General features: G+C 43.5%; 2 protein-coding genes across 3 annotated transcripts in view; one reads left to right on the forward strand and one right to left on the reverse strand.

The window, feature by feature from the left end:
- The window catches only part of TIMP4 (TIMP metallopeptidase inhibitor 4), a 50,041-nt gene extending 34,966 nt beyond the window's left edge, over positions 1-15,075 (reverse strand). The window contains exon 1 of one of the 2 annotated variants that reach the window (XM_085590770.1): positions 14,313-15,060. In XM_085590770.1, coding sequence (XP_085446896.1) covers positions 14,313-15,060 — 748 coding nt within the window. Of the gene's footprint in view, positions 1-14,312 lie in introns of both variants that reach the window. The other variant, XM_085590769.1, reaches the window with a different exon arrangement.
- The window catches only part of SYN2 (synapsin II), a 164,511-nt gene that overhangs the window by 99,278 nt on the left and 45,912 nt on the right, over positions 1-19,321 (forward strand). The window lies entirely within an intron of this gene.

Raw genomic sequence — 19,321 nt, forward strand, 5'->3', positions numbered from 1 at the left:
ATTCGTTCTGCACTAAAAATACGGACTTTAATATTTCAGGAGGAGGATGTAGCTTCTCTGTGGACTCAACTTTGATAAAATGTTATTTTCTACCCTCACTTTGCAGCTGGAGGTTGTCTCAGGTGACTGAACCGGAAGGAAATGAATTTGAGGTATAGGAGGACAATGCCCAGCCTTTGGGCACTCACCTGAAATGTGTTAAGAATATATTTACTCCTTCTCTCCTGAATAGTAATGAACCTCTCCCAGCCATTTGTAAATCAGTAGGAGATCATTTTAACTGGGTAAAACACAGCACATATTTAGTTTATTAGTTGATATGTTTGTGTTTATTCAGTCAGGAGAGAAGTGTCAGGGTTTGTACAATATAGAAAGGTTTATATGCAGTAAGGGTAGAAAGATGGGCATTAACAGCATCCTTCCCAAACCTGGGTGATTTCCTTCTACATTAATTAATACTAATTAATACTAATTAAATAAACATCACTTTCTGTGTTGGGGATTTTTCTGATCATGGGGAACTACTTTTGTTACGGGTGCATTTTCCTTACTCTGAGGAAATTCCCTGCCATGAGACTGATTTTACTCCACCACAGTGGCAAAAACAATGAAATATGAAGGGAGAGAAGGCACAAAGAACTGAGCAGTCACTGCAGGGCCCATTCCAAGGCACAGATATGGATGGCATCTGGATAAACCAAATCCTTGAAATTAATGAAAATAAATATATTAATAGATAATATATTAATATTATAATATACTACAATAATGTCTTAATAGTTATATTAATATAAAATATATTACGATTAAAATATATTAATAGATAATTAACATATTGATAGACTGAAATTAATATATTCCCTAAAAGTAGTGTCCTTTTTAGACTCTGAGTTATTTCTAAGGCAATAACTGAGAGGAAACTGTTGAGTGAAGAATTACTCTCATTGTTACAAGTTATTATTAAATAAGTCATTCTGTATTATGGTATTTAATATTTTATATAATGTTACTGTACTTAAATGGTGAGTTTATCCTCAAGCTACTTTTCACAGTCCAAGTGTTAGAAGACAGGCAGCTACTCAGCTAAAATAACCAATTTTACTACTCCTTCAAAAAGGAAAGCAAGCTGGAGTTTACTCCTCAAATAAACTTTATAATCCTAAGAAGCAGGAGGTAAAATAGAAGGTAAAAAATCTGATGAAAAAATGAGGTATTTTCGTCCACTATATGTTAAGTACCAGCAACTGCATAGTGAAAAATAATTATTTAGGAAGATATTTAAGATACTGGGCATAAGAGCAAGAATTCAAGAAATTAAGATAATTAAGAATAAATTTAAAAAAATAGGATACTGCTGGACATATAACAAGAAAATATGTTATATATCAATCCTTCTGTGCATTCTTGTTTTAAATATATAAATAGATAAATAGGTAAATAGATATAGGCGCATTGAGGAAGAATCTGTTCTTCAGTTGTACCTCCAGTTCACTTCAGATTTTTGACAGGCTACGCCAGAGCTCTGTGAATAGAAATGTGATCTCCACCTCTTCTAAGCAGCCTTCCTCTCCAGAAATCAGAGAAGTTTATTTCCTATCTCACAAGTTTATAATTACAGTCAGCTTTGCTACAAAAACCTTGAAACGAGACTTCAAAAACTATATTGACAGGAAAAGATGTAAGCTACTAAAAAGTTATCAAGACTCATGAAGCTCTTTTTTTCTCTTATATTTCAAAGGCTCAATTTAGCCCTTTCATTTAATTACCTAAAATACAAAGAGTAATTTTTGAGCACTCCTTTCCAGCTGTCTCTTTAGTGTCTGACACTTCAGTCCAGCTGCTCTTAGATGTTCTTGCTCTTGGAGGGACAAGGAATAAAAGGCAAAGGAGAGGGAGCTAAATGAGAGTGTGTGGCTGTTACATGGCTGGAATGAAGATGGCATCCTAAATGTAGATAAAAAGCATCCAAAAAGGATTTTTCTGAAATAGTCAGAGTGTGCAGTATGAAATGTAGCAGAGCTACGGACACAGAATATGGATGTGCATCATTTTGGGTGAAGGAGTTTAAAACTTGTTCCATGAATGTCTCAAATTCCTAGAAGATCCCACCCAGAATTTTGGTAAAAGGAAAATCCCACAGTGACAACTGCAAACTCAGTTCAAAAACTCTTGTCCAGAAGTGATGCTTTTTGTGGGGGTTCGGGGAGAAGAGGAATTTTATTTCCTCAAAAGTGTGTATGTTGACTTTTTTTTTTTTCTCAAAAGAAGTTATGGAAAGAGAATTTTGTCTCATTGCAACACTTTTGTGAGTTTCAACACCGTTTTACATATCCAAAGGAATCCAAAAAATTCTGTTCCATTTTTTGGCAGCAGTTCTGATCCCAGGCTACTCAAACATGGTTGGAACATGACATTGTGGTGTCTTGGATTTATACACTGCAGGAATTTGTCTGAAGAATGTGCAGAAGAGTCCATATGAGGGGCTTGGAGCTGTAAAGGTCAAGTTTTCAGGTCCAGTGATTTAGAATAATAAAATAGAATTTAGAATAATAGAGCAATAGCATTTCGACTATGAGAATAAACAGGAAAGAGCTGAACTGGCTCTGGGCTCTGCAGGCTGGGTGGCAATGGCTGTCCCTGTCCCTGGGGTGACAGGCTGGGGTTACTTCAGGTGTGATGTTTTTCCTTTATTCTGCTTTCTTAGCTGGCTGCAGCAAAATAGAAATCCACTCTCAGTTCACCTGTGGCAATTCTGACAATTTGACACCACCTGATAAAGATGTGCTTGTCTATTTTTAAGCACTCCTCATTTAAGTAACTGTATCACTTCCTATGTTTCCTATTTTGTATATCCTGTGATATACATATATATATGATATGATATTATGATATATACCATATTATATTATGTTTCCTATTTTATATATCCTAATTTATTTTGCAGTCATGTAGCAGAAGCTTCCAGAACTGCTGCATTAACTAATCAATGGTGTAATAGTGATGATTTTCATTTGAATATTGGGATAAACCACTTAGAAACAAACCACTTAGAAATAAACCACTGAGAGAAGAAGCAGCTGCATATTGTGTATGAGAGTGCTCTCATTTTGGTGAAAGGACAGATTTTTATAGAGAGAAGTTAATTTGGACATAAGGGCCTTCAAAATGATGCACATCCATGTGTGCAGTGTCGGTGATGCCACAGGTTTTGTTCCAGTCAGAACAAAGCTTAGCCAGGAATATTCCATTAATAAATTTCCTCAGCCAGAGGACTGGTGATTTCCTTCAGGGGGTTGCTGTGGGATGAAGAAAGAAGAGTTTTTATTAACACCCTGTCACCACAAGTGCTAAATTTGTATTCTGTAAGAAAAGGCTGGGAACAAGTGTGATAATGAGATGTTCAGCAGTGCCCATCTTCAGTTTGGGAGGGGAAGGAGTTCAGGGGCTCAGTGTGGGAGCAGAGCTGAGGCTGGAAATCCCAGAAGGACACTGGAATTCATGGGGAGAGCTGCTCCAGGGAGAATGCCTGTGTGCAGCCTGGCCAGCAAACACCACTGCAGCTCAGATTTGCCTCCACTTGAAGTCAGGCATCTGGAAATGGCCAAGAATTTAAATGTGAGCAACCAGAAAGCAAAATAACTTAAAGTTTGTGAGAACTCCTCTACTGCAGTCACCTAAAGTCAAATTATGGAAAAGTAATGCAAGGAGTCCAGGAAAATCTCTGGAGAGAGGGTGTGACCACAATATTTCATTGCCCTTTGTGTCTGGAGGGCACAGAAGCTGAACCCAATACATTATATTTCACTCTTGGTGTCTTGGAGGAGAATAATGGCAAGAAATTCTATCAGAGCTGCCAAGGAGCCCAAGAACAGGGTGGAATACTTTGGTTTCAGTACACAGATATGACAAAAAAAAATCTTTAGATAGGGAACTAGACATCTGAGGCACTTAACTATTCTTGCAGAGGGGGAACAAAGTCAGCATGCAAAGAGAAGGAATAATCAATCTCCAAAAAGGAGAGGAATCTGCACAGAATTTGTCACAAGAGACCAAAATTAATGAACCCCCTTAATGCAACACTGCACAGGATAGAATAGATACCTTGGATAGAATTCTAAATTAAACATGGTCTGTTGGCTGCTGATTTATATTGCTTACAAAGCCTCTAAAATGCACAAGAGGGTGTAAAATCTCCCTCCAAAATTTCGAGCAACTGTCCCATCTGTCCAGCATTGCCACTCTCCCTTTCCCTGCCTTTGTTTAACTAAACATGCTGGATTGTTCAGTGGGGTCAGAGCTTTACTTGCTATATTTTCTTAAGGTAAAGCTTCGATTCTCACCAATGAAGAGAGCAAAATAACTTGATTAAATACTCATGTTTACAGAAAACATTGTAATTTCTCAGAATACGTATGAGAGAAAGAAAGAAGCTTTGGTAACACAGACTGTAACTCTGATTGAGGCTCCCAGGTATCACTAATGATACCAAAAAGAAGCAAAAGTTATTGACTGACACAAAATAATGTTTGGAAAGAATTAATTTAATACTCAATCTGTACCTTCACATAAACTGATATTTTTATCAGTGTGTGCACACATATTTTTATCAGATATTTCTTTGATTATTTTAGAGATAATTCTGGGGAGAATGAAAGTTTTGATTTCTTGGTGTTTCAATATTTGATTTGCACATGTTGGCTTCCAACAGGAGAGGCAGTGCTGCTGTGTCAGTCATTTGAAATCTCTGGGAATGTATTCCATACATCCCCGGGATCAGGGACCATTTCTGCCATGAGCAACCACCCCTGCCAGTGCCACCAGGGTGATTTTATGGCTCAATAAATTGCTTTTAACCTGAACACATTATTTTATGTCAATCAATCAATAACTACTTAAGACCTTTCCAAAGCAAGTCCCTGAACAGCAAATATTCTGAGTTTATCTGCTCATGCTGAAGGATTGGCCAACTACACTCTCATGAAAATGCCAGTATTTTTTGTCCTTTTCCCACTTAAAATCGCCTTCATTTTTCTCTAGTCTGAGTCCAAAAAAGAAGGATCTGCTGGTGCTGTAGCTCCATCTCACATATTTTGGGGTGGTCTGTACTGCATGGTTTGTACTCTGTGTTTGCAGAAGCTCTGCTGCTTCTTGCAGCTTTAGGTATTTGCTTTGCAACTTGGTGGCATGTGAATCCTTGTCTTTATTTACAATAAGCAGCCTGAGCTGACCTCAGACAACTCTCACTTTTGCAAATCAATTCCTATTTAATTGCATTTTTCAGAACCTGGTTGTTATGAGTTGCCTGGGGCACTCCCAGTCAGTTCCAGACCACTTCTGCCATGGGTGTCCAAGTGTTTTACCTCCAATTGGCTTTGTGGGTTTTTTTAAAGCAAAACTTGCTGGCCACCATCACCACCTCTGGAAATAGTTTAAAATATCCATTTTTTATATTCTTGTACAGAAGGTTCCCAGCATTGGGGTAGACTGGAAGTGGAGTCTGGGCACTGAGTGAAGGCTGATGTGTTTCAGAATGGCTCAGACAGTGTTTGTGGGGTCAAAAATTACTCCTAAACTCCCACAGGAGTGCTGCCAAATTACTGATGGTGCCGCCAGGCACTGCCAGGAGAAAAATCTGGGAAATTTTTCCAATGGCTCCTGTGACAGTCCTGGAGTGCAGGTGTCCCACACAGCCTTTGATGCTTTCAGCATCCAGGAGATTGCAGCCCTTCTTTTGCAGTGCTGAGTTCAGAATTACTGCACAGCTTGGAATTGTTTCAGACTGCAGGAGAGAGAGAAATGTTTGCTTCAGGATCTGCTGAGGTGCTACTTCATCCTGATTCTTTCAGGAGTGGAAACCCTATGTTTTCATTTCCCTTTCGAGAACAAGTCAGTGTTGAATGCTCTTTGAATGATCTTTAAACAGTTGGAAAAGAACAAAGGTTTTTAGCAAATGGCTCATCTATCAATTAATCTTTCAACAGGCCAGAGCAGCAAACAGGAGCTCCATTTCCAAACTGTAACTCAGCTCAGATGGTTGGGGCTCTGGGGTGAGTTCAGTTCTAGATGCAAACAGAATGAGCAGCAGCAAAGCTGCCCCAAAGCTGAGTGAGGGTGGGAAAATCTCCTCTGGGTTTGTAGGATGGATTTCTTATCTGTGAGTCTACATTGTCACCCTTGCTCCACAACTCCCAGACCCAAAGTTGAGGAAGTTTTAGTTCAGAAGATGTTTCTGCTAGTTGGGATATAATACAGGTTTTTTTCCCCTGCTTTGTATTTTAGTTTCCTGACATTCCTGACATTTCCTGACATTTATTTAATTAGTATCAATAAATGCTTGTAGCCAGCTGTAAAATAACTAAATCATTAGCACAGTGATCAACTGAAGCACAGTTTCTGAAATCATGGGAGAGAATTGTGGAGCTTTCTGTACTATTTGAACAAAGGTGTTTGGATCTGTAAGCACAGAGCTTGTTGAAGAATTTAACTGTAACTGTAGCAGGATTTTCCCTTTATTGTGTGAAAAGCAATGTATGGAAGAGCATTTCTTTGTCTTGGTGATGTTTCCAGTTGCATGAGAAGATAAGAGTGGTGAGATAATCCAATCTGTAACTGAGAAATCAAAGCCTTATAGGAAGTTCATGACTTGGACTAAAACTCCACTTTTGAGAAACTTTTGAAGAGTGAAAACCCCATAAATACTTTTAAAGATGATAAAGCAGATATCAAGGAATTTTTTAAAATTACCTTGCGATAAGGATATTCATTTGCACTGCATTGTTTCTCAGTGTAAATTCTTTGCAGAATTTGATTACTCTGTAGTGTTTTATTAACCCTAATAGGGTTGAAAACAAACCCTATAGGGTTTTTTTATTAATCCGACAGAATTTATTAACAGACCTGCTCTAGTCTGCATCCAAACTGCATTTCCAGTTCAGGCTTTTAGGTTGTGGAAGGGCAATATTTAAGCTCATTAGGACTCTCAGGTAGGTCAGGATTTTGTGTATCTCTGTGTTTTTGGCTCAGCATGCAAAAATTCCTCATGTTGAAGGCAGGAGTTGATTGGGTTTGCTTCCTTGTTAAACCAGAAGATTATGTGGTTTTAGTATTTTTTTTTAATTAGAAGAATACATTCAATTTATGAGAGTGAGGTTTTAGAATCTCATTTTTATAAACTTTCAAATAGAAGAGACGAGTGTATTTTTAACAGAAGTGTGGGATTCTTTTAACTTAAATATCCCCTAAAAACTACCCAAACTGATTTCCAAATGTTGTTCAAGGTCAGCTTTATTTTCACAGCTGCTCCTTGTGTTACCAGAACCATTTCTCTCTGCTTCACAAGCCTCAGATACCACATCATTTGACTGGTAATCAACATCTGTCTAATTTCAGCTGGAGAATAACACTCTCTTTATGCTCCAAGCCTGTAGGACAGCATACATGATGTTATTGTGGATTTCCAGTCATGAGGACATGGCCCTTCCTCGGGGTGGACAGAAGCCCACATTGCTGAGATAGATTTTAATGAGAAGGTTTGGGATTAAAGTTGGCACATTAATAGGATTAAGAGTTTGGCAGACTTTCAGGGTCTCTGTTTTATATTATTTAATCTTTTTCTAAGCTTGAGCTTTGTTTCTGCCCTCAGTTTATGTAGAATGTTGTTTTCTAAATGATGGGGTTCAGTTCCCCAGAGTTACAACAAATGATTTTAAATAAAAATAACTCAGTTTTTTTAATTTTCTTCTCCCAGATTTAGAGCACACTCAGCAAAAAATTTGTTTGACTGAATTACTTCTAATCAGGCAACCAGCACAATTCTTCTGAAATTTCATTTTACTACCCAATAGCTAACTCTGTTTTTTTTTTTTTTCACTAAAGAGTTTTTTCACTAGAGGTTTGTTTTTTTTTTTTTTTTAATGTTTCAATTTTTCAGCTATGTCCTAATTGACAGGAATGTTGTGCTCTCCTTAAAATCCCATCCTGTTGATCAGTTTTGTGATGCCACCTCATTTTACAGCCAGAGCTTTGAAGAGCTGGGGGCAGTGCCATGGAAATGCAGTGAGCAGGGGAAGGAGAACCCAGCCCTGTTTCCCATTTTCAGGCTGAAGTGGCAGAGCTCTGAAGAGCACTCATCCCCAGAATATTGGGAAACACTTCTCAGAGCTGCATGGGATTGGCAGTGTGACTCAAGTCTTGACTTCAGCACTGCAGAGTTAGGAAACGAAATTTCCATGGATTTTTTAAGTTCTCAAAGTGTTTGCTCCTATCCTAAACCCTCAAGTAAATGTAGGGTTATTTGTAGGTCTTATTCAGATCTTACCCTTCCTATTCCCAAAGAGGAAATTCAGGCTCCATCCTAGGATGCTGTTCCACTGATATTTTAGTGAAATTTATTTTCACTATTTAGCTGCAAAGGGAAGGACTCAGTGCCATTCCCACAGCAGCATTCCAGGAATTCATTGAATGGAAATATTGAGGTTTTTCACTAGATATTCAGGCACAAAGACAAAGAACTGTAATTACTGTACATTACTGGCTCTGGAAATGTGCATTGCTGGCACTGGAGATGTGCATTGCTGGCACTGGAGATGTGCATTATTGGCACTGGAGATGTGCATTATTGACACTGGAAATGTGCATTATTGGCACTGGAAATGTGCATTGCTGGCACTGGAAATGTGCATTATTGACACTGGAAATGTACATTGCTGGCACTGGAAATGTGCATTGCTGGCACTGGAAATGTGCATTATTGACACTGGAAATGTACATTGTTGGCACTGGAAATGTGCATTATTGGCACTGGAAATGTGCATTATTGACACTGGAAATGTGCATTATTGGCACTGGAAATGTGCACTGCTGGCACTGGAAATGTACATTACTGGCTCTGGTTTGCACTCAGGGGAAGGAGGTGGTGCAAAGCACTGGGATCTGCCTCTGCTCAGCAGGACAGGAAGAGAAATGAATTTTCCCTGCTATGGAGAAGCCCAAAAAGCTGTGGGAATTGCAGGATTCCCCGAGCCCAGGTCAGGGGGTGTCTGGGTGCCCATGACCCAGGATCCTGCCAGGAGCTCTCTTGCCCAAGCATCAGCATCAAGAGTCCAGATTTTTAAAAGGATTCACAAAAACCTCCACAGAAAGCCAAGGTTTGTCACACCACTGTGCTTTGTATAATTAAGACTGGCACAAAAGGGCATTTTTAAAGGACCGAGGGTCCCCAGTTCTTGAGGTTCAAGAGCTCCACTGCTTGGAGGGACACTGAGCCCCCAAAGCCACGAGGGGCAATGGCATCACTGCTGAACTTGGTGTCAGACCCCCCCTGAAAGGCTCAGCAGGCTGGGCAGGCAGTGACCAGACCTGCCCAGTTTTACTTGTATAACACAATAAAATAACAATAAAATATTGAGTTTCACTGCTCACCTTTCCTCTCCTCACTTGGAACAAGCACTGTTTCCAATGCATTCCCTAAAGCTGATTTTTCCCACCGGACAAAAATTACTTCCCACTTAATAATGTACAGATTAATCCATTCCAGCACAAAACTGGATATTACATGGCAGAGAGGCAAAATCGTGGGACACTGAGCCATGAAGGTTTTCATTTGAAACTCAGAAATGAAGAAATAGCATATTGTGATTATCTCCCAGAAGAGCTGACTCAGAAAACTTCATTCTGGCGTACTTAAAGAAAATTTGTACTGTTATGTTCAAATGTAATTAAAATTTAATAAATCATCTGGCACATCTTTACAATGCTTGATCTCAGTGATCTTGGGAGATTTTAATGGGCTGAAAATGCTGCCAAGCTCCAGCTGTAAAGTTTCAAGCCTATTTTGAAATGTGCCACTCTTCTCCAAAGCTGCAGAACTGTCTTCTGAAGCTATATTATATATATATATATATATATATATATATGTATTCAAGACCTGTTAGTCATTGCTGTTCAGTAAAAATATAATTTTCAATATATTTTTTAAGAAAAACAATAATAAGACAGATTAAATCAGAAAGAATACAACCAACTTTGAAGGGAACTGGTGTCACACAGCTCAGAAATGTGAACTATTTACATATTTCTCCTACTGTCCAAAAATTAGCCCAAGGGGAAAAACTAACATTAATTTAAAGTGCCAGACTTTAGAAAGGAATTAGTGCTGCCCATAGTCCATTTTTGCCTCCAGACTGCCTGATTTGAAGCTCACATTGATCCAGAATTGAGGCCAGGATGACAAATTCATTGGCAAAAGAGAAATCTGTCACCTTGGCACTATCTGGTAAACTCAATTGCATCCATGTTTCTCTCCAAAAAAAGGCAATTATCCAAAGAGTTTTCATGTTCTACCTTGGCACTCCAGGGCCTCACTACTGAATCTGTTATTCAGCACCTCCTCCCACATTCTTGTGAGGAGAAAGCCTGGGCATTGTGGTCAACACTGATAATTGACATGGACATCTGTTTAATTAAACCCCTCCATTCCCAGGGAAAGTCTTCTGGCAAAGCAGAGGTGTTTGCTGGGGGCTGAAGGAATTCAGCACATTTTAGGAGAGCACCATTTAGAAGAGCCCAAGAGGGATGTACCTCTGGTTTTGTGTAAAAGGTGTGTATCTCCTGGTGCCAGGCACTTCCTACAAATGAGTTACTTGACTCTCAACTGAAATTTAAAACTACTGAGAAGCTCATGACGATTTCTGCAACCTCTACTGTGGGAATCAGGGAAACAGAAACTTCCACAGACACTGAGGAGTTTGATCTGCAGCCTCGGAAGAAGCTTGGGCTGATGTAAAAATACAATACACAGACATTAAGCAGAAAAATCAAAAACTTGTGTTTCTACAGTTGTAAGCAAGAATATGCCTTAAGTAAGTGAGAACCTGTACTGATAAGATGGTGAAGGGTTTATCGTGTAGGGGTGTGGTTGTGTGGAGCGAGCTAGAGTTTGGAAGTTATAACAGAAGCATTTGTGTGCAAGTGAGACAGAAGCCATTGGACAAAAACATCTGCAGTGCAGCACAAGTAAGTAAAGGCGATGGGTTAGAAAAGCAAAATAAATTCTGTGGCAACTCTCTGTTGGGTTAGAAAGTTCTGTATTGCCGTGTAAGAAAGCACTTGTGACTACTGTGAGCTATGGCCAAATGTTTGATCCTCTAGAATCTCAGAGCCTCTGAGACTGATGTTTATCTGAGCAATAAATCGTTCTTAGCCCAAAAATAGCCCCAGCCCTTCATTACAGCAATAATGAAACTGTACAAAATCACATCCTCTGAAGGCTCTGTGGGAAGATGAATAAATGCAGGGTCAGGTAGATGGCAGGACTGGCACAGCACTCCTGATTTACCCTGGCAAATCCCACGGTCCTTCCCAAGCCTCAGCCCTGCAGGCCTCTCCACTCATCCCTGATTTTGGGCAGGACCAGGAGCTCTGTCAAACATCCCCCAATCACTCTCAAGTTCTGTGCTGCCTGTGGGCATTTAGAGCCACAAAAACGTCCTGGCAGTGAAGGACAAAGTGTCACAGCACCAATCATCTTAACAAAATGCAAAGCAAAAGAGCTTGTCCAGACTTAATTAATTTCTGTGCTTGTTTTTCCTTGGATCTCTCAAAAATGCTGTTGCTGAGTGGCTTTGCACATTCAATTGGAGGTTCAGGGAACGTCAGTTCAATCCCTCCGCCTCCACCACAGTCATCCTGGAGGAAATTAAAAGTATTACCTTTACACAGTGGCTGGAGGATGTGTGGTGCTTGGTAGCTCCATGAGCAAGTTTGAGACTTTATCTCTGGTTTTCCTGCACAGTTTTGGGTCAGGGCATCTTTATTTTAATAAGATGTGCTAGGAAATCCTGCGAGGGAGTCCTTGGCTGTGTATGTGGCTAGACGGGATGGACTTAATGAATTAATTTAATAACTGAAGAACTGGAACAGTCTCAGCACATGGCTGGGAGCCAGGTGGCCCTGAGGTCTCTGATGCCACAGGTGTGTCCCCAGTGCCACAGGTGTGACCCCGATGCCACAGGTGTGTCCCCAGGCAGCTGTGGAGGCACAGCCCCAATTCCCAGGGGATGAGCAGTGCCTGGCCAGGGCTGCAGCCCAGGGTGCCCCTTCCTGCCGGGCACAGCTCCTCTCCTGGGCACAAAGGCTGCTGGCACCAGCCTGGGGGAGCTGCTCTGCCAAGCTGCTGCCTGGAGCTTCCTCTCACACAGGACAGGCAGCTCCACTGCAGCTCCTGCCGAGGGGCTTCGCTCCGTTTGTGCGGAATGTTGTGGCCAAAGCATATCCAGTAATTCAGCCATGAACGCTCAGAGCAGGTTTTGTGCATGTGCATATGCAAATGTATACACAAAAATATGTGTGCACTTATTGGTATGAAGAATTTCCCTTCATCTCCCATTTTGTGACATACAGAAATGGTGTTTTAAAAGTGTAAATAGTGAACAAAGGGATCCTTGACCTAAACATTCCTCAGCCAAAAGAGGAAGTTTACTTAGATAGCAATATTTATAGGAGTGAGAGCATGAGCATCGAGTCCAAACATCGCAAGTATTTAAATAAAAAGTAGCATGATACAGTTCCTATTTGTAAAATACATCTAAGAAATGAGTATTAATCTGTATCATCAGAATGGCTTCTCTGAAAATATTCAATAAGGTGGCCAACAATGGACATTTTGAGTTTCATCTGTACTGTAAAATTGTTAATTTTGGAAAATTTTTACATTAAGTCTGTTGAAAAGCTGTCACTTTCTCATGCACAGCTAAATGCACACATATTTAGTTATGGCCCAACTTTTATTTCCTTTCACTCCTTAAACAGCCCCAAGCATGTAATGCCTGGTGGAGGTACCTCCACAAAAGAGATTGCTGAACACAGGCAGATTAAAAACCAATTTAACTGATGGCCACAAACAGAGCTCAGAGTTTGTCATAGCCACAAAGATTTTCTGTCAGGGCATAAAAGCAATGAATCAGTATGCAGAAGGTATTGCCTGCCCCATAGAGATGCTAATTCTGTGGCACTTTGGAAACTCATGTTCTACATTTACTGTTCACATCCCATGGAAGCTAACCAGGCTTATCCTAATGAAATCAAAAGGCTGCAAAATGTCACATTTTCTCAAAATGTCACATTTTCTCATCCCCCTGATGCCTAGTTTTGGGATCTTTAGGACCTTTCTATGAGTTGTTTGACAACCGTGGTGCTGCCTGGCCGTCATGAGGCACAATTGTCCCAAAACTGGAGAGTTACATTCACATGGAGCTGCTGCAGCCACTTTATCTGCAGAAAATAAAGGGCCCACCAGTTTCCTGCTCCAGAAAATGACAGAAAACTCCACGAATAAATTAAAGAAAGTATAGAATAGCAGAGCAAAGCTAAAAGTTTCAGCAAGTTAGCACTGGGGACTTACACTTTGTCATCCTTTGGGTTTTTGGTTTTTTGGGGGCTTTTGGGGTTTCTTTTTTTTTTGGTTTGTTGGTTGGTTTTTTGTTCCCCTGAAGAGCTATAAAAATATCTATATGACCAGTTTACACATTGCAGGCATATTGAGATAGAATAATTTATATCTAGAAGATAGAATATTTTATATATAGCAGACACCACTATATATCACAGTAGATATTTGAAAGCTCAGGTACTTTCTAAGTAAGAACCTAGTATACAAATATATAAGTGTATAATGTATATAAAATACACACCATATATAAAGCATAAAAATACCTGTTATATAGAATAGATACAAAATATATAAAATATATGAGAATACATCAATTATATAAAAGATATAAAAGATAAAAAGACATTAATGTATATAATATTATATATATTATATATCATATATTAATATATAATGCATATAAAATTTTAAAATATAATTATATATACTATATATTAGATAAAAATAGTGTATATATACATAAATAGATATTAAAATACGTAAATATCTATAGAAGTAGATATAGAAATAAGGAAATAAAATATAATATAATAGTGTATATATATATATAAAGTGATATTAAAATATAGAAATAGATATAGAAAAAGATATTAAAATAAAGAAATAAAATAGATATTCAAAGTAATAAATAAAATAGATATAATAAATAAATAAATATATAAATAAATAAATAAATAAATAAAGAGCCACTCTCCAACCCAGCAAGCCCAGCAATTCATAACCACAAACCCTCCCGGCAGCGCGCGGGAAGCAGAGCAATCCCCGGCATCCCTTCCCCCGCGTTCGGGGCGTCGCGGAACAACCCCACCCGCCCTTGCCCCGCTGCAGCGGAGCCCCGCGGAGGCTCCGCGGGCCGCGGACTCACCGAGCGCGGCATCGCACAGCAGCTGCTGCGGGTGCGCGGGCGCGCAGCTGCAGCCGGACACGGCCGCGGGCAGCGCCGCCAGCGCCAGCGCCAGCACCAGCGCTGCCCCGCGGCTGCCGGGGCTCCCGGGGCTGCCGGTGCTCCCGGTGCTCCCGGTGCTCCCGGTGCTGCCGGGGCTGCCGGGGCTGCCGGGGCTCCCGGTGCTCCCGGTGCTGCCGGGGCTGCCGGGGCTGCCGCGGGTCCCGCTGCCCGCTGGGCTCATGCTCCGCACCGGGCCGGCGCTGCCGCAGCCGCGCTGTCCCGGGACGCTGGGGATGCTCGGGATGCTCGGGGTGCTCGGGCCGCGCCGCTCGCTCCGAGCGCCGCCGGTGCTCGCTGGCTCCGGAGCGCCCGGGCATGGGACCCTCTTATTTATGGCCCCGCAGCCAAGCCGCGGCTCCGCCCTGCCGCGCTTCAAAGCTCGTTCATTGGTGCCGTCGTCCCGAAGAAGCTCCGGAGTGGAAATGTTAATCGCCAAATCTTCCACAAAACCAGCTTTTACGCGGATCTGTAGCTGGTCTTCTGAGCCTTTTATCGCCTCCGAGTAAGTTTGCGCCCAGTTTGGATTTAAAAGCCGGCCCCGCGGTCTTATTTTGGGCAAGTAAACAGAGCTGTCCTGTTTTAAGCTCCCTTTGCATTCGCAGCCCCCGATTTTCCCCTGCACTTTCCTGAGCTGCCGTCCCTGCTCGCAGGCTGGACAGAACTTCATTCATGAAAAGGAAACTTCTCAATGCTCTGCTTGTGAGCCTCCAACAATCGCTGGTTACAGGGAATAACCAGCTACAAATCAAAGCCGCAATAAAAGGCATTTTAAACGAAATTATTTCATCGCAGATTTCATTTAGGATAGCAAGGAAAAATATCCCAGTGGTGTGTTTTGGAGGCACAGCTCCTTCCCTGCGGTCCTTATTAATGCAAATCCTGCTCAGAGCAGATCTGTGCCTGTATTTCCTGGCTGATGTTGAAAGTGGAATTCAGTGGAATAAATGCAGAGTTCAGAAATCCTTTTCACCCTCAGAGCTTTGCTTGCTGTGGCAATCTGGATGTGTGTAACCTGTGGGTAGCCTCTTTTTATAAAAAAAAATGTTCCATGAGGAAGCAACCCAAGGTTTGATTAGAAATAAAGAACATCTCTGGATTGGCATGCAGGACAGGGCTGCTCAAACAATTCTGTGTGTTGTCGCAACCCAAATCAAGCCTTGGAATTGAAAATTCATTAACACGACCTGAACCATTCCAATCCAGGCTCATGAAAATGTATTTTGTTGAGGTTTAGGTGTGCCCAAAGCAGCTTGCTACCTTTAGAGAGAAGTGTACATGTTTTATAACAGCAGATTTATTTAATTTCTGAACAGTTATACAAATATTAGTGCTCTGATTATTTTTCTTTTTAATTCCCATCCCCCTCAAGACACACTCTGTCTGTTAGGGAAAAACCCACAAATATTCAGAATTATTAGATCTGGGTCTAGTTTTTAGCCTTTAGATCCACACCGAACACTGAGCCAGGAATCCTGTACAAAATGTCCTGATTTCACGCAGCCACACTTGGATTTTTTATTTTTCCAGTCTAAAGTTTTGGCTTCAAATCATAAGGTTGGATCCCAGCCCAGGACTAACACCTGAAAATAATTTAGACCTGTTAACATCTCTGTTCTTACCTAGAAGAAATGGACTTCTTTCATGTGAGGGAAGGAATGAGAAGGGCTGGAAGCTTGCATGGGGAGTTCCAGGAAAACCCTGGGCAGGTGTGCCAGGCCTGGGGTCAGCACCTCTGGGACTGTCAATTCTCAAACCTCAGACTGGGAAGTGATGAAGGAATTAATTGGGAGCCATTGATTGGTTTACATCACAGGGCTGCTGTTACAGATGATCTAAATAGACCAATTTGATAAAGTTCAATATGAAATTCAATTCACAAAATTAAAATAATAAAGTAATATGTTGGGCAAACACTCTTCTCTACAGGTCCCTAAGGAACATTTTGTCCAGGATTCTCCAGAACAACACATCCAGCTATGTTCTGAGTGTCCTGAAGACTTTTCTACCTAGTACAATCAAATTAATTATATAATCAATAGAAGAATATTATGCTCAGAAAAAAATTTCAAAATTATTCTACAACAAGTTACAAATTAGTTGTCCACTATCTTCTAGATATAGAAGAAAATTAAATATTTCAACTGAACGTGTAGGATGCACGTTATTTTTGTTATTTTTTCCAATGATCAGTGCCCACCAACAGCAGTGTGGGCATTAATTACCATCATTGACTGTCTTCTAACAGCCCCCAGAGTCCTGCACTAAATCCACTGGGCTCCTGCTGTTGGAAGATTCCCCTGGGCCCCAGAGTTTGGGATATTTTGCCCTCTGGAGGTGACAGGTGACAGAGGAATGAATGAGGGACATCACCCTGAGAGCTCGGCGGGGAGGGGCAGCCGTGCCAGGGCAGCTCTGCCCTGGGGGGCTCCTGCCCTTCCCACCTGCCCATCCCTCCTGTCACCCTCAGCCTTTGGCTGCAGGGACACCCAGGGCTGGGATAAACCACGGCTGGGATAAACCATGGCTGGGATAAAGCAGGGCTGGGATAAAGCAGGGCTGGGATAATCCACGGCTGGGATAAAGCAGGGCTGGGATAAACCACGGCTGGGATAAAGCAGGGCTGGGATAAAGCAGGGCTGGGATAAACCACGGCTGGGATAAACCACGGCTGGGATAAACCACGGCTGGGATAAAGCAGGGCTGGGATAAACCACGGCTGGGATAAAGCAGGGCTGGAACACCCAGGGCTGGGATAAACCACGGCTGAGATAAACCAGGGCTGGGATAAACCTAGGCTGGGGATATCCCAGAGCTGATGATAACCCAAGATTTCAAGATAGCCCAGGGCTGAAGATAACCCAGGGCTGAGGAAAACTCAAAGCTGAGGAAAACCCAGGGCTGAGGAAAACACAGGATTTCAGGAAAACTCGGGATTCCAGGATAATTCAGGATGCTGGGAATATCCTGGGCACTGCTCACTCTGTCCATCCTGGGCACTGGTCACTCTGTGCATCCCTGGGCACTGCTCACTCCGTCCATCCTGGGCACTGTGCAGTCTGTCCATCCCTGGGCACTGCTCACTCTGTCCATCCCTGGGCACTGCTCACTCTGTCCATCCTGGGCACTGTGCAGTCTGTCCATCCCTGGGCACTGCTCACTCCCTCCATCCCTGGGCACTGCTCACTCTGTCCATCCCTGGGCACTGCTCACTCTGTCCATCCCTGGGCACTGTGCAGTCTGTCCATCCTGGGCACTGCTCACTCCCTCCATCCCTGGGCACTGCTCACTCCCTCCATCCTGGGCACTGTGCAGTCTGTCCATCCCTGGGCACTGCTCACTCCGTCCATCCTGGGCACTGTGCAGTCTGTCCATCCCTGGGCACTGCTCACTCTGTCCATCCCTGGGCACTGCTCACTCTGTCCATCCTGGGCACTGTGCAGTCTGTCCATCCCTGGGCACTGCTCACTCCCTCCATCCCTGGGCACTGCTCACTCCCTCCATCCCTGGGCACTGCTCACTCCCTCCATCCCTGGGCACTGCTCACTGTGTCCATCCCTGGGCACTGCTCACTCCCTCCATCCCTGGGCACTGCTCACTCCCTCCATCCCTGGGCACTGCTCACTCTGTCCATCCCTGGGCACTGCTCACTCCCTCCATCCCTGGGCACTGCTCACTCTCTCCATCCCTGGGCACTGCTCACTCCCTCCATCCTGGGCACTGCTCACTCCCTCCATCCCTGGGCACTGCTCACTCTCTCCATCCCTGGGCACTGCTCACTCTGTCCATCCTGGGCACTGCTCACTCTCTCCATCCCTGGGCACTGCTCACTCCGTCCATCCCTGGGCACTGCTCACTCCCTCCATCCCTGGGCACTGCTCACTCTGTCCATCCTGGGCACTGCTCACTCCCTCCATCCTGGGCACTGCTCACTCTGTCCATCCCTGGGCACTGCTCACTCTCTCCATCCTGGGCACTGCTCACTCTCTCCATCCCTGGGCACTGCTCACTCCCTCCATCCTGGGCACTGCTCACTCCCTCCATCCCTGGCACTGCTCACTCTGTCCATCCCTGGGCACTGTGCAGTCTGTCCATCCCTGGGCACTGCTCACTCCCTCCATCCCTGGGCACTGCTCACTCTGTCCATCCCTGGGCACTGCTCACTCCCTCCATCCCTGGGCACTGCTCACTCCCTCCATCCTTGCCACTGCTCACTCCCTCCATCCCTGGCACTGCTCACTCTCTGCATCCTGGGCACTGTGCAGTCTGTCCATCCTGGGCACTGCTCACTCCCTCCATCCTGGGCACTGTGCAGTCTGTCCATCCTGGGCACTGCTCACTCTGTCCATCCTGGGCACTGCTCACTCTGTCCATCCTGGGCACTGCTCACTCCCTCCATCCCTGGGCACTGCTCACTCCCTCCATCCTGGGCACTGCTCACTCTCTGCATCCCTGGGCACTGCTCACTCTGTCCATCCTTGGGCACTGTGCAGTCTGTCCATCCTGGGCACTGCTCACTCCCTCCATCCTGGGCACTGCTCACTCTCTGCATCCCTGGGCACTGCTCACTCTCTGCATCCCTGGGCACTGCTCACTCTGTCCATCCCTGGGCACTGCTCACTCCCTCCATCCCTGGGCACTGCTCACTCCCTCCATCCTGGGCACTGCTCACTCCCTCCATCCTGGGCACTGTGCAGTCTGTCCATCCTGGGCACTGCTCACTCTGTCCATCCTGGGCACTGCTCACTCTGTCCATCCTGGGCACTGCTCACTCCCTCCATCCCTGGGCACTGCTCACTCCCTCCATCCTGGGCACTGCTCACTCTCTGCATCCCTGGGCACTGCTCACTCTGTCCATCCTTGGGCACTGTGCAGTCTGTCCATCCTGGGCACTGCTCACTCCCTCCATCCTGGGCACTGCTCACTCTCTG

This window comes from Lonchura striata, chromosome 12, assembly GCF_050655825.1.
Source record: "Lonchura striata isolate lonStrDom1 chromosome 12, ASM5065582v1, whole genome shotgun sequence".
NCBI classification, from domain to species: domain Eukaryota; kingdom Metazoa; phylum Chordata; class Aves; order Passeriformes; family Estrildidae; genus Lonchura; species Lonchura striata.